Source organism: Alternaria burnsii (genome assembly GCF_013036055.1).
Source record: "Alternaria burnsii strain CBS107.38 chromosome Unknown 715, whole genome shotgun sequence".
NCBI lineage: Eukaryota > Fungi > Ascomycota > Dothideomycetes > Pleosporales > Pleosporaceae > Alternaria > Alternaria burnsii.
This window is the reverse complement of record NW_024066116.1, coordinates 328,539-340,983: the sequence shown is the minus strand read 5'-3', so window position 1 is coordinate 340,983 and position 12,445 is coordinate 328,539. Positions and strand designations below refer to the sequence as shown.

The 12,445-nt window shown below is 51.6% G+C and overlaps 5 protein-coding genes across 5 annotated transcripts; 4 read left to right on the top strand and 1 right to left on the bottom strand.

Annotated features, from left to right (window-relative positions):
* Positions 1-430: 430 nt before the first annotated feature.
* On the top strand, positions 431-2,370 carry GT037_007252 (amidohydrolase 3; the record flags this gene model as incomplete). The annotated part of the gene is made up of 5 exons (XM_038932299.1): positions 431-916; positions 982-1,035; positions 1,086-1,104; positions 1,168-1,551; positions 1,598-2,370. The coding sequence occupies 5 exons, from the start codon at positions 431-433 to the stop codon at positions 2,368-2,370; spliced, it is 1,716 nt and encodes a 571-aa protein (XP_038784787.1).
* Positions 2,371-3,002: 632 nt separating this feature from the next.
* On the top strand, positions 3,003-4,089 carry GT037_007251 (nicotianamine synthase; the record flags this gene model as incomplete). The annotated part of the gene is made up of 3 exons (XM_038932298.1): positions 3,003-3,375; positions 3,434-3,912; positions 3,976-4,089. 3 exons carry the CDS (start codon positions 3,003-3,005, stop codon positions 4,087-4,089), a joined length of 966 nt encoding a protein of 321 aa, XP_038784786.1.
* A 595-nt stretch (positions 4,090-4,684) lies between these two features.
* GT037_007250 (uncharacterized protein) lies at positions 4,685-6,068 on the bottom strand (the record flags this gene model as incomplete). The annotated part of the gene is made up of 4 exons (XM_038932297.1): positions 4,685-5,234; positions 5,284-5,644; positions 5,698-5,830; positions 5,904-6,068. 4 exons carry the CDS (start codon positions 6,066-6,068, stop codon positions 4,685-4,687), a joined length of 1,209 nt encoding a protein of 402 aa, XP_038784785.1.
* A 2,362-nt stretch (positions 6,069-8,430) lies between these two features.
* Positions 8,431-10,327, top strand: GT037_007249 (gmc oxidoreductase; the record flags this gene model as incomplete). Its single annotated transcript, XM_038932296.1, has 2 exons — positions 8,431-8,590; positions 8,643-10,327. The coding sequence occupies 2 exons, from the start codon at positions 8,431-8,433 to the stop codon at positions 10,325-10,327; spliced, it is 1,845 nt and encodes a 614-aa protein (XP_038784784.1).
* Positions 10,328-10,813: 486 nt separating this feature from the next.
* On the top strand, positions 10,814-12,043 carry GT037_007248 (uncharacterized protein; the record flags this gene model as incomplete). Its single annotated transcript, XM_038932295.1, has 1 exon — positions 10,814-12,043. One exon carries the CDS (start codon positions 10,814-10,816, stop codon positions 12,041-12,043), a length of 1,230 nt encoding a protein of 409 aa, XP_038784783.1.
* Between the last annotated feature and the right edge of the window lie 402 nt (positions 12,044-12,445).

Sequence of the window (12,445 nt, the reverse complement as noted above, 5' to 3'; positions counted from 1 at the left end):
GTTCAGATCTAGCAATCGAGCACGAGGCAGCTCACTGAAACTGCCATACAAGAGACGCATGCATATTGTAGACCGGAATATGTTCGAAAGCTACTGCTTTGTTGACAAGGAGCCAGTAGAGCGGGCGGAACGGGCCCACGAGCGGCGCCATCCGAATCGGGTGGGTACTCCAACTTGAAAACGTGTATAGTCGAGCAGTGTACACTCACGGCATGACGCTCCTGAGCTTCAACGCCCTTTAATTAGATGCGACGGAATTATTTGGCCAACTCAAGGCAGAAGGGAGGCTGGGCGCGATTGGTCGCGATGCTGATCTTCTCCTCGGTCGCGTCATTGGCCCTCGCTTATCGCTTGCCAAATTCCTTTTCTGGTGGGCAAAACCTGGGTGACACGAACGCCGAACACCGCCAACAGCAATTGAAAGGGCATTATGCCTACCCTTCTCAGTCTTCTTTCGGTATCGCTGCCTGTGATTCTGTCCGCTCTGATATATCAGATCGGCCTCCCAACTTTCATCAGCGAGCACGTACCATCCACGCTATTTCCGAATTTGTTCGTACCCACACACTGCTACAAGAACGTCAGGACACTATCGTCGAAGCTTCCACAGGCAGAATGCTTCACCATCCATGACGGCAAATTCTCGAGCGTCTTTGTAGATTATGCATCTGATAATACAGTCAAAGAAGCACGTACTGGCTACGTATATCCTGGTCTGTGGGATGGACACGGTCACTTGATACAGTTTGGAGAGTCTCTAGATTCCGTGAGCCTCTTTGGTGCCGAATCTATGGACGAGGTGCAGAAAAGACTGGTAGAGTACAGGGCAGTCCGTCCGGAAAAAGGATCTAGTGAACAATGGCTGAGAGGTGTTGGTTGGGATCAAGCTCATTTCGAGGGAAAGTGGCCTACCGCAGTACGTTACTACTGATCAGTTCGAGTTGTTCATGGCAACTATACTCCTACTAAACTTCTGCGTAGGCAGATCTAGAGCTAGATGACGACTTCAAAGATCTTTATATCATGCTGGATCGGGTTAGTTCCCAGTACGAACTGCACCCGCAACATATGCTGACTTAGTGTAGGTTGACGTACATTGCATTTGTGAGTAAACCCCGATGAGCGGGTGAGTATGAGAGATGCGCTAACTCAGTACGCTTATTGCAGGGGTATCCGAGAAGGTACTCCATCTCCTCCCCTCATTCAATGTACCTCCCGGAGGCGATGTTCCAGCCAAGGGTGTCTTTTGCGACAATGCCATGGATATCGTCCTGGAGTATTACCCGAAGCCTGACAAGGCGCGCAAAACCGAGTTCATCAAAGCTGCGATGTCTGATTTGAACAAGTATGGCATTGTCGGAATGCATGACGCTGGCGTAGTACCGGGAGACTTGGAGCTCTATGAAGAGCTGGCGGACCATCCGGACTGGACTGTCAGAGTCAATGCCATGATCGAATGCGATGTGCGTAACACGTTTTGTCCTGAAGCTGTGAAGAAGGTTTCGACGTCAAATGGAAAATTCCACGTGAGGAGCGTTAAACTTTTCGGAGGTATGTTTCGATGATCCACTCTCATCTATAGATTAACGTGTCATAGACGGAGCTTTGGGTTCTTGGGGCTCAGCTATGATCGAGCCATATAGCGACTTGCCGGAGTCCTCCGGCTCGCTTCTTGTCAACGCAACTACACTGTCACGTGTGACGCATGACTGGGCCGTCAACGCAGGATATCAAGTAAATATCCATGCTATAGGGGATCTTGCTAATAGGCTTGCGATTGACGCGTTTGAGGCAGCCTTGAAAAGCTTGTGCCCCCACGCTGACCCCCGCGACTGTCAAGCTAAACATCGTTTCCGTATCGAACACGCCCAGATTATCCATCCAGATGACCAGCGTCGAATCTTAGACCTCGGTATTATTGCGTCAATACAACCCACGCACGCGACCTCTGATATGGGATATGCGGAGAGTAGACTTGGTCAACAACGAACAAAAGATGAGGCTTACAGAATGCGGTCATTGTTACCGGTCCGTCCAGTACTTGGAAGTGACTTTCCAGTGGAGCCCGCGAGTATCTTCGAAGGAATGTATGCAGCGATCACACGGCGGAGTCCACATACAGGCCTAGATCCAAATGGTGGCAAGACCGGCTGGTACCCTGAGGAAAGCCTCACTTTCGAGCAAGCTCTAGAGGGATTCACAGTAAATGCTGCGCACGGTGCGTTTCTAGAAGGCAAAGCTGGTGTCATCGAGGCAGGGGCGTATGCGGACTGGATAGTGCTTGACGAACAGTTGGAATCCTTGGACCCGGAGTCTTTGAGGAAGATGACAGTGAGAGAGACGTGGGTGGGGGGCAAACGAGTCTATTGACGGCTCAGCCACGAAAGGCTTCCTCGGTAACAAGTATGAGTGGCAAGGCGTCTCTCGATGGCCTATGACCTCCACGCCTGACATCAGCCCGGCAAGCCATCGACATGATACACGCGACTGAGCGGCTAGAGCGGCCATCAATCAAACTTCGAACATCCGAACGGGCAGTTGCGGGCGAAAGAGAGGACTTTGATCTGCACACTGCCGTTAGGGCCTGAAGATGCGGGTCATAATGCGTGCCTGCTTCCGGAGTAAGGTCTATAGGTCTTCTTTCAACATTTTATGCCCAACAAGTATCCAACCCCACACATTTGTACTACATTGAGCATAGATCCCGCTTGTATCTCGGGTCATCCCTAGCTAAACTTACTATCCCACACGACCATCATGGTACTCAGCCAACCAGACAAACGATATTACCGCTTAATGCGTTTGACACATGGCAAATGCGAAAAGAGTTTTTCTAGTCTATAGCTGCGCACGTGTGCTGCTTGTTCTTCGTGCAACAGCTGACATTGACACTCACGTATAAAACTTTGCCAAACTGATGGTCCGTATCTAGTGAGATACACAAACACAACCATACAGCCTGACATAACAGCGAAAAACAACATTATTACTTGCATTTCAACATGGCGGACATTGAACGCAAGACTACGACGCAACAATCCAAGCCGACTACCCCTGTCGATTCCGTTCTTGCCGTCACCCCTCCCGTCACACCGAACGCAACAAGCACTGCGGCGCACCGGCTAGTCTCCGAAATTAGACAAATACACACGGTACTCAGCGGACTATCGTCGTTAGCACCTTCAGAACAGGTCAATTCTCTTCTCACACAACTCGTGAATCTTTGTGTGGTACCTTACAGTACGGAATTCACGTCATATTTCTTCCGTATACCCGGTATCGAGAGTCTTTGCTCGAATTTACGACCACTATGTTCAGAAGCCGAAGGAGAATTGGAGAAATTCTGGGCAAAGCGTATGCTCAATGATCTCAGTAGTACGTACAACTCAGCGATATAGTATATCATTTCGACAAAATGATTAACCATTGTCAGCGGGACAACAACAAATCTCGAGTGTTCTTCAAACCTTCCCATACTACCAAAACTATGTTGATCTCTCTCGGCTGGAATGCGCAGCCATAGAAGCGTTCCTCCCGGCGCCGCCATCCAAAATCGCATTCATCGGCTCCGGCCCATTACCACTCACCTCGCTCTGTTTCCTGAATCGTCACCCTAATTCGCGGGTGTATAACATAGATAGAGATACCACCGCGTTGTCTGTCAGCGAAGGTTTGTGCAAGCGATTGGGCTACCAGGACGACCGCATGAGTTTCGCTTGCGAAGACGTTACACAGGAAACAACATTGTTGACATCAGGATGGCAATCATGCGAAGTGGTATTTCTTGCCGCCCTTGTCGGCACAGATACCTATACAAAGCTCAACATATTGAAGAGCATGGCGGGGAAGTTGGCGCCTGGGACATTAGTGGTAGCAAGAAGTGCACAGGGTATGCGGAGTGTATTGTATCCGGTCAGTAATGATACTTGCTCTGTGTGATCGTCTAGAAGGACCGAATGGCTGACAAGAATTTAGATATTGGAGTTATCCGAAGACCTCCAGACTATTGGGTTTGATATTCTCGCCGAAGTACATCCGTGGACCAAAGTCGTCAATTCTGTTATCGTTCTACAGGTCAAAGAGAGGTAATGAGGGAGTGGTTCAAACCTTTCTGTTCTTTTTGTATGTTCACTTGGATTTGCATATATGGCAAAGTGCATTTACATGGTTAGCGACATATCTGCGTCTAGTCACACTCATACGGTGACCATCATGAAGCGGGACTGGAAGAAGCATGTATAACACAATCGGCTCTGGTCTCCCACTGCGTTTGCATAAATACGTGTGCAAACCCTCATTCCTGCTGCGCCGGCTGTCGATAATGTGAAAGCGCCACCATAGTGACAACCGTCTACTATCGGAGTTATGCCCAGCTAGCGTAATATTGCCAAGCGACATAAGAAGTGTAGTGATCCTTTCGGTGAAGATTCAGCCGGGCAGCAAACTGCCTTGTATCAGTTTGCAATAGATCGGACACGGCATTGGATCAACGAAAAATCTGCTCAGACCGGTCAAGAAGATGTTGTCGTTATGAGCTATTCGCTCGAGACATGATGATATTGTATCATGTACATGGAAACATGGGTATCCAACCATGGAGGCAGTCCAGCCACCACCCAACATAGACCTAAACTATATATATACACAAATGGAGCTTTACTTTTTCGACCGTTAAAAATCGTCATTACCGAGCCTGGTGATGCGGACCACCACCACTTTCCAAGTGTGGACTCGCCCAGTCAATCTCTGGTTTATACATCTTGGGGCTCTCGCCGCCTTTGGAATTTGAACTACTCCCTGCCTCTTCTACATCTTCCGAGACGGTGACTTGGACATTGGTACTCTTCATGATCCCAGGGCCCTTGTGCTCGTCGTCAGGCAAGATGGCTCGATCGCTCTCGTCGTCGCCGTCTAGGATACTTTCGCCGGGTAATCGGGAGTGATAGGCTTTGCTGCCTTGAAAGTTCTTCATGTGGATGCTGTTTGCGCCTTGGCCGGTGGAGCGACCGTAGCCGTATTGTGGTGTTTTTCCTGAACCAGTGATGGTTGAGGGTAGGATCCTTTTGAAGATGTGATCGAATGCTTTGCGGAGCGGTGGAAGCGATGCGATGAGGATACCGATTGAGAGTTCAGAACTGGACCAGATAGTGAGAGAGACACCGTCCCATGTCGGGTCTTGCGTTTTAGTGATGGACTTGAGTTCGATGGTCTTGAAGATTGAGCATATCGTTGCACTACAGAACGTCAGCAGAAGTCATAGAGCTTGCGGACGTTTCCACTTACGGGATACTGAGCAAGAAGACAATGCGAATACCCCATTGAGTTCGCTTGCTCAACTGGACGCGCGAAAGATAGATAAGAGGTGCAGCCATGTAGACTACATCTGTGATGATGTTGCTGATACCCTGAAAGTAGGATAGCGCGAGTGTGCCTTTCGCCCAGCAATGGCTTTCTCCAGTGTATCCAAAGTTCCAATTTCGCTCCAGGGGTGTACATCCGAACAATGTCAAAACTGGTGCAAGGAAGTTGAAGGCAGTAACCATCAAGATCGAAAGCCAGATAATGATTCGGTACAGCTTGGAAAAGTTCAGCACGAGCAGCCAGGCGCAGATGGACCACTTCAGAAACGCAACGGCAATGATGTCTGCGCGCTACACGTCAGCGAACAAGAAGATGAGTATGGTGCTGCAAACTTACTAACGATCTGTGTGATCCATAGATAGTAACTGTAGGTTCTGAGATTCGGGAAAACCGTAGGGTCCATGATGTGGCGTCCAAGACCATTATTCACGACTACTTGATTGAGCGACGTCGCTGCGATGTTGAGAGCCTGAGATCGCCATATCAGCACCGTGTCCCGTACTGTCGGCGAGGTGGTAGGGCTGAAGCACGCCGAGACTTACAGTGGCAATGATCAACAGGTAATCACAGATGATGAACTTGCGCGATCGCAGTCCGTACACGACTCTCCATACCAAGAATGCGGTACTGATCAGCGTCAAGGTCCACACCGGGATAAGGACCTTCAATCGTTCGTCCGGCCATTCTTGTGTGCCTGCGGTGTCCATAATGCACTGGGGCGGGGTCGTTCGAAGTGCGCTATGGCATGGGTTGCAGAGGTCACAATCGGTGAGCAAGGAGAAAAAGCAAACGTCCACTCAATGAACGAGAGTGCGTCGGGGGTTTTCAAGTATGTTCTTCAGCGCCACTCATCTCTCGCGTCGGCCGCACTGGGTCAGAACTGGCGAAGCGAAAGCTAAACAGCACGGTTGCGGCGACGGGAGAAGGCCGCCAGATCGATCAAAGAAGGTGCACTCGCTCGAGACCGTCATTCGAAACGTTCCAACACGGGGATCTCTGGGAGTGCATCCTAGGGTCACGCACTCCGAGCTGAATTGGAAGTGATGCCGCATAAATTGAGGCCCCACACGTTGCAATCTGGCCCAATTGGAGCAGAAAGCTCGGCGGGCGGGACTCCATGAATCAAGTGTACACTACACAGCCGGACAGGTCACACCATGTAGAGAAGGATCCGTGGCTATGTATGAGCAGGAGAACAATCGAAGACGACGACGCATGTTGTAGATCTTGTTGCAGATCCGAGGTTCGCAAACTTTGGTCGCAACGCTGGTGGGACACGCAGTGCGCACGCATTTACCCGCCCGATGGGCCTCAGGGCGAACGTGCGATCTTGCATCGTCCCGCGGTTCTCGGTGTTGCCGCATGGACGTGTTGCGCGATCTTTCGTCTATCTCACCAGAAGATGGGAATGGTGGAAGAGGTGGTAGCGAATGTCAGGCCAGACGAAACTAGTGGTACTAGTGCCTCTAGCGTGCTAGCTAGAACAATGCCGTGGAATTCTCCGTCCCTCCCTCACCGGTATCAAGAACCGAAGCCACCATTTGCGCCACCAGTCCCACGAGATCCTTATTCCTTTCCAGCACTCTGGAGTCGAAAGAACTGCCGTCATCCACGACGCAACAATGTATCTTCATTTCCCACGCCGTGCCGCAAGAACTCATCTGCGTGCGACCGAGTCTGAAACAACTATATTTCAGGGTACATAGATATTTCATCGGGCTCTTGTCGTTAGCCCGCGGAATGTGGACCCTTGTCGCGACCCGACCGACCGAGTCTAAAACTCAAACTACAGGGAAGAACGCAGAACTGCGAGCTTGAGGGGGCCGGGTTTCTACTACTCCGCTTGTCACGGTCGCCACTAAAAGCCACTGATTCGACATCTTGAAGTAACGTCAGACGTGCAGAAAGATACCCTAACGTACTCCAACAGATTCGCCTTCTCACCAGTCGTTTTGCACTAAACGTCAACGAACGAGATTTGTGCGCCGTCGGTGCTTGCAATGTACCTCATTGGAACGACTGTTACGAAGCCTAAATTCCGGGAAAAAGAAAAGGAAATGATATGCTGATCGAAAGCTTAGCGGGTTGTCCTCTGCAAGCGAGCAGGACATTGAACCCGAAAGGCGCCCACTCTCCGAAACCGCGGTACCAGGCCTCCCGAGACAGGTTCAGATGGCGAATCAGAGATGCGGGTCTCCTAGTGGCCTTATCACGTTGCGTCTACCGTAAAACCGTACCTGCCGAGTCCCAGGGGCGCCGCATCCCTCGTGCAGTCCTTTGCGAAATCTCCGAAGTAATCATGCGCTCATGGTATCCTAAACGTACCCCAGATTCGTATTGTGTTGTTTATGCCGCTGCCGTTGCTACACCTGTAGTTCAAACTCAATCACATGCTAGTCTATAGCCGAGGACATCTGCCCGTGTCTTCTGTCTTGTCTTCCGTCCAAAAGCGGGGCGTGGCTTCCGGTGTGTGAAGACCATGAATCGTTCATCCGGTCCGTCTTTACGCTCTACATACGAGCCGCAGAGATTTGCGTTGGCCCACCGCAACATCAGCCCACCGAACGTACCTCGCTCCAATTTTGACTGCCGCGAGCTTATCTTGTCTGGTGGAAGAACGTTGGCACCCCGGCCCCGGACCGAGACGGAGCCCACAAGGCCCTGATGTTCACCAGGAGTCAGGGAGGAGCAAGCGCACGATCTCTATGCGCCCTGTTTTATAGGCTTGGGATTCTGAACCCCTACCAGAAGGATTACAGGTTCGCATTCTAGAACGGATGTGTACATGGCAGCCGCCAGCACCGCGCCACATTGCATACAAACAATTTACCAAGCTATCGTTCGCTCTGTAGTATTTGTGGGCCGACTACTTTTGCGGTGTTATCTTACCGATTTCATCCCAATATCGGCTTTCCCACGTGGCGAATATGTTCTCGACCAATGTGAGCAGCGAGTAAGTGTTTCGTTCGGTCCGTATAAAGCATCTAGTGGGTGCACCCTTTGAAAGTCCATTGCAGTGCGCATCCAAATTTACCCTCGTTTAAACTGTTTTTCTTTTGGATTTTCAAGATGCCTGCATTTTCCCGTCTAGCCGTTGCTGTTCAGCTTCTTGCTGTAATTGTAGCACCTGTTCTTGGTGCTGCCGCCAAGCCCCAGTATGACTACGTTATTGTAGGAGGAGGTGTTACTGGTTTGATTGTAGCCAACCGTATCACCGAGGACAAGAGCAGTATGTATTATGACACATTGGTTGTTTAAGAGGTACTAACACAGATTGACAGAGACTGTTCTTGTTGTCGAAGCTGGTGACAATGTCGACACCGACAACACCAAGATCCCCTACAAGGCCAACGACTTGACCTCGGCTGCCGGCCTGATCTGGGAGAACATCAACTCGCTCCCTGAGCCGGGTCTTGGTAACACTTCCTATGCGGTTATCGTTGCCAAGGTCCTTGGTGGTGGATCGGTCATCAACGGCATGGTCTACGACCGTGGCTCTGCTGCCGACTATGATGCCTGGGAGGCTCTTGGCAATAAGGGATGGGGATGGAAGGGAATGGAGGAGGCCTTTATCAAGGGCACCACTTTCCAGCCTCCCACTCCCGATGTTGTCAAGGACTTCAACATCACTTGGGACGAGTCAACCTACGGTAACGGACCGTTGAAGGTCTCCATCACCTCCAACCAGTACGAGGATATCAAGGACTACTGGGCGGCATGGAAGGCTTCCGGTGTCTACATCCCCGAGGATGGAAACGCCGGCGAGGCCTACGGTCCTTCCTGGTACGCCAACACCATGGATGCTACCACTGGACGTCGTGCGCACGCTCGTTACGCGTACTACGACCCCATTCAGACTCGTGCCAACCTCCACATCCTTACCGGTACCACTGCCGACAAGATCATCTTTGACAACAAGAAGAAGACCATGGCCACTGGTATCGAGGTGACCGACAAGACTGGCAAGAAGGCCACCTTCTACGCCAAGAAGGAAGTTGTTTTGGCTGCTGGTGCCATCCAGACCCCTAAGCTCCTCCAGCTCAGTGGTGTTGGTCCCAAGTCCGTCTTGAAGGCTGCCGGTATCCCGGTCAAGGTTGAGCTCGACGCAGTAGGCTCCAACTTCCAGGACCACCCCTACGCCACCGTCGTCTTCAACACGACTTCCAACTACTTCCCCAACCAGAACTCGCTCATGACCAACGCCACTTTCAACGCCTCTGCGTGGGAGCAGTACGTCGAGCACAAGACTGGTCCTTACACCTACGCCCGTGGTAACGCCCTGGCTTTCATCTCCCTACCCGACATGACCAACGACACCGACAGCCTCATTAGCCGTCTGAGCAGCCAGAAAGCCACCGACTACCTCCCCAGCATCTACAAGTCCAACAAGAAGCTTGCTAGCGGATTCGCCAAGCAGCGCGCCGTCATCGCCGACATCTTCTCCCGCAAAGACGCTGCCGTCGCCGAATTTCCCGTCCCTGCCGATGGCAGCTACGGCCTCGTCGGAGTTGAGAAACCGCTGTCCCGCGGTACTGTCTACATCGACGCCAAGAACCCCAACGGTCCTCCCAACGTCATCTACAACGCTTTCGTCAACCCCATTGATCGTATGATCATGGCGGTTGGTCTGCGATTCTTCCGTACTGTATGGGCCCGCCCTGAGCTCGCCAGCAAGAAGATCTCCGAGACTGTCCCCGGGGCTCAGTATACTTCGGATGAGGAGATTTACAGCTCGCTGCTTGCGCAGTCTATGTTGAGCCCTACCCTTGCTCACCCGTCTGGCTCCTGCCCCATGATGCCTGAGAGGGACGGTGGCTGTGTCAACGACAAGTTGATGGTCTACGGTACTCAGCATCTTTCTGTTATCGATGCCTCTATCATTCCTATCATCCCCTCCTGCCATCTCCAGGCTACCATGTACGGAATTGGTGAGAAGGCTGCTGAGATCATCAAGGCCAGGTCGTAGAGCGTGGCTTCTTGGTCTACATAACATTCTTGTATATATCTATCTTATAATGTATATAGCGACTACATGAGCTACGAGCGAATGCCAGAGTTGCTTTGTTCAATACCTGTTTCCGAGTCTTTTTGCAAAAGTGATACCCGCTGCTAGTGAAAGCCTGGTTGCCTGGAGACCCTGTGAATTTATCCAACCAAACAAAGAGACACATTTCTTTTCTTTTGTCAGTTCTGCATTGGCTGAAAAGGTGCCTCCAAGGATTCATAGTAGTTGGCGTTGAAGTCTCAGACTATGGGAGTGAATACCTTTAGGGCGAGACGCGTGGGTTGGTGGGTAGGGTGGACCCCCACTAGTGCCCCTCCATCCCACGGTTGCGTCACTACTTTCCAAAAGTTCACGCTGGGTAGCTAACTCGACGCGCCTGGTGATTGTCCCTCCATCGTCACCACCACCACTGACCCTACACGCAAAGATACCCCTGACCACGCTATCATGAAGTTGCTCAAAAGCCAGATTGAACAAAAAACAGGCGCGGGCTTCGTCACCCTGCTGCCTGAAGAGCCTGAGGATATGTGGCACGCCTATAACCTGATCCAAGAACACGACCAAATACGCGCCAAGGCAGTCCGACGAGTCTCAAAGACATCAGATGCCGGCTCCACGTCGTCGCAAAGAATCGCTCTGGACCTCACCATCACCGTAACATCGACCGATTTCGACGTCGGCTCCGAACAGCTACACGTTTCCGGTCGCGTAGCAAAAGAGAACGAGCACGTCAAACTAGGGCAGCATCACACACTTGATTTGGAGCTGAATCGCAAATTTACCATTGAAAAAGCAGACGGCTGGGATAGCGTCGCATTGGAGCAGCTGAAAGAGGCATGCGATGCGTCCAAACGCGCAGAACTATGGGCCGTCGTCATGGGCGAGGGCGTCGCGCACATCTGCATGATCACAGAACATCAAACAATACTGCGACAAAAGATTGAGGTCTCGGTGCCCAGAAAACGACGAGGTGGCGTCGACGGACACAGCAAAGGCATGGACAAATTCTTCTCTACAACGCTCTCCACACTCCTACGGCAAATTGACCTACCAAATACCTCCAACACGGCCCAAGGCGGCAAAACGATCCCCCTCCTACTCGCCAGCCCCGGCTTCGTAGCGACAGCATTCCTACAATACATCAAAGCAGAAGCGACGCGAACAACCAACAAGCCGCTCATGGCCCTCATACCCACCATCATCATCGCACACTCGTCATCAGCGCACACACACTCGCTCAACGAGGTTCTCTCCTCCCCAGCCATAACAAATAAACTCTCCGACACAAAGTTTGCGCGCGAAACAGCCCTCATGGACAAATTCAGCACCCTCATGCGCCTGGACGACGGGCGCGCGTGGTACGGACCCCGCGAGGTGGAGCGCGCGGTTGCCAAAGGCGCCGTCGGACGCGGAGGTGGCGTGCTCCTCATCAACAACGCACTGTTCCGCGCGCAGAATGTCAAGGAGAGGCGGCGATGGGTCACGTTGGTTGATCAGGTGCGCGATGTAGAGGGTGGTGAGGTGCGCGTTCTCAGCTCGTTGCACGAGTCGGGGAAGCGCCTGGAGGGGCTGGGCAATGTTGCGGCTATCCTTACTTATCCGTTGGAGGACTTGGATGAGGATGATGGGGAGGATGTTGGGGGTGGCGAGGGGGATGAGGGCGAGATGATAATATAAGTTGAGGATGTACGTATGGTGGGCTAGTGTGTGTGGCTGAGCGAAGGGGTGGTGGGCAAAGGCCTACAGGTGGCTATACGAAGTCATGACGATAGCGATATATACCCTCCATGAGCGCGTTTGTGTAACATGGATCTTTGCTGAATGGTAGCATATTGGTTACAAGGTCGTTAGATATTAACATGGTCTCTGCGTCGAATACGGCACCCGGTCATGGTGTACATCAACCTAGATTTCCAAAACAGCAAGAAAGAACAGATTCTACCTGTCGCCGAATCGACGGTTTGAATAGCCTGAATTCAAGCAGTTCGACTTGGCAGAGGAAGAGAATGGTAGCCCCTCTTGATTGGAGCGTGTCATCCATGTGCTGGGGCCATGCTAATCCTCTCTGTATCGTTTCTT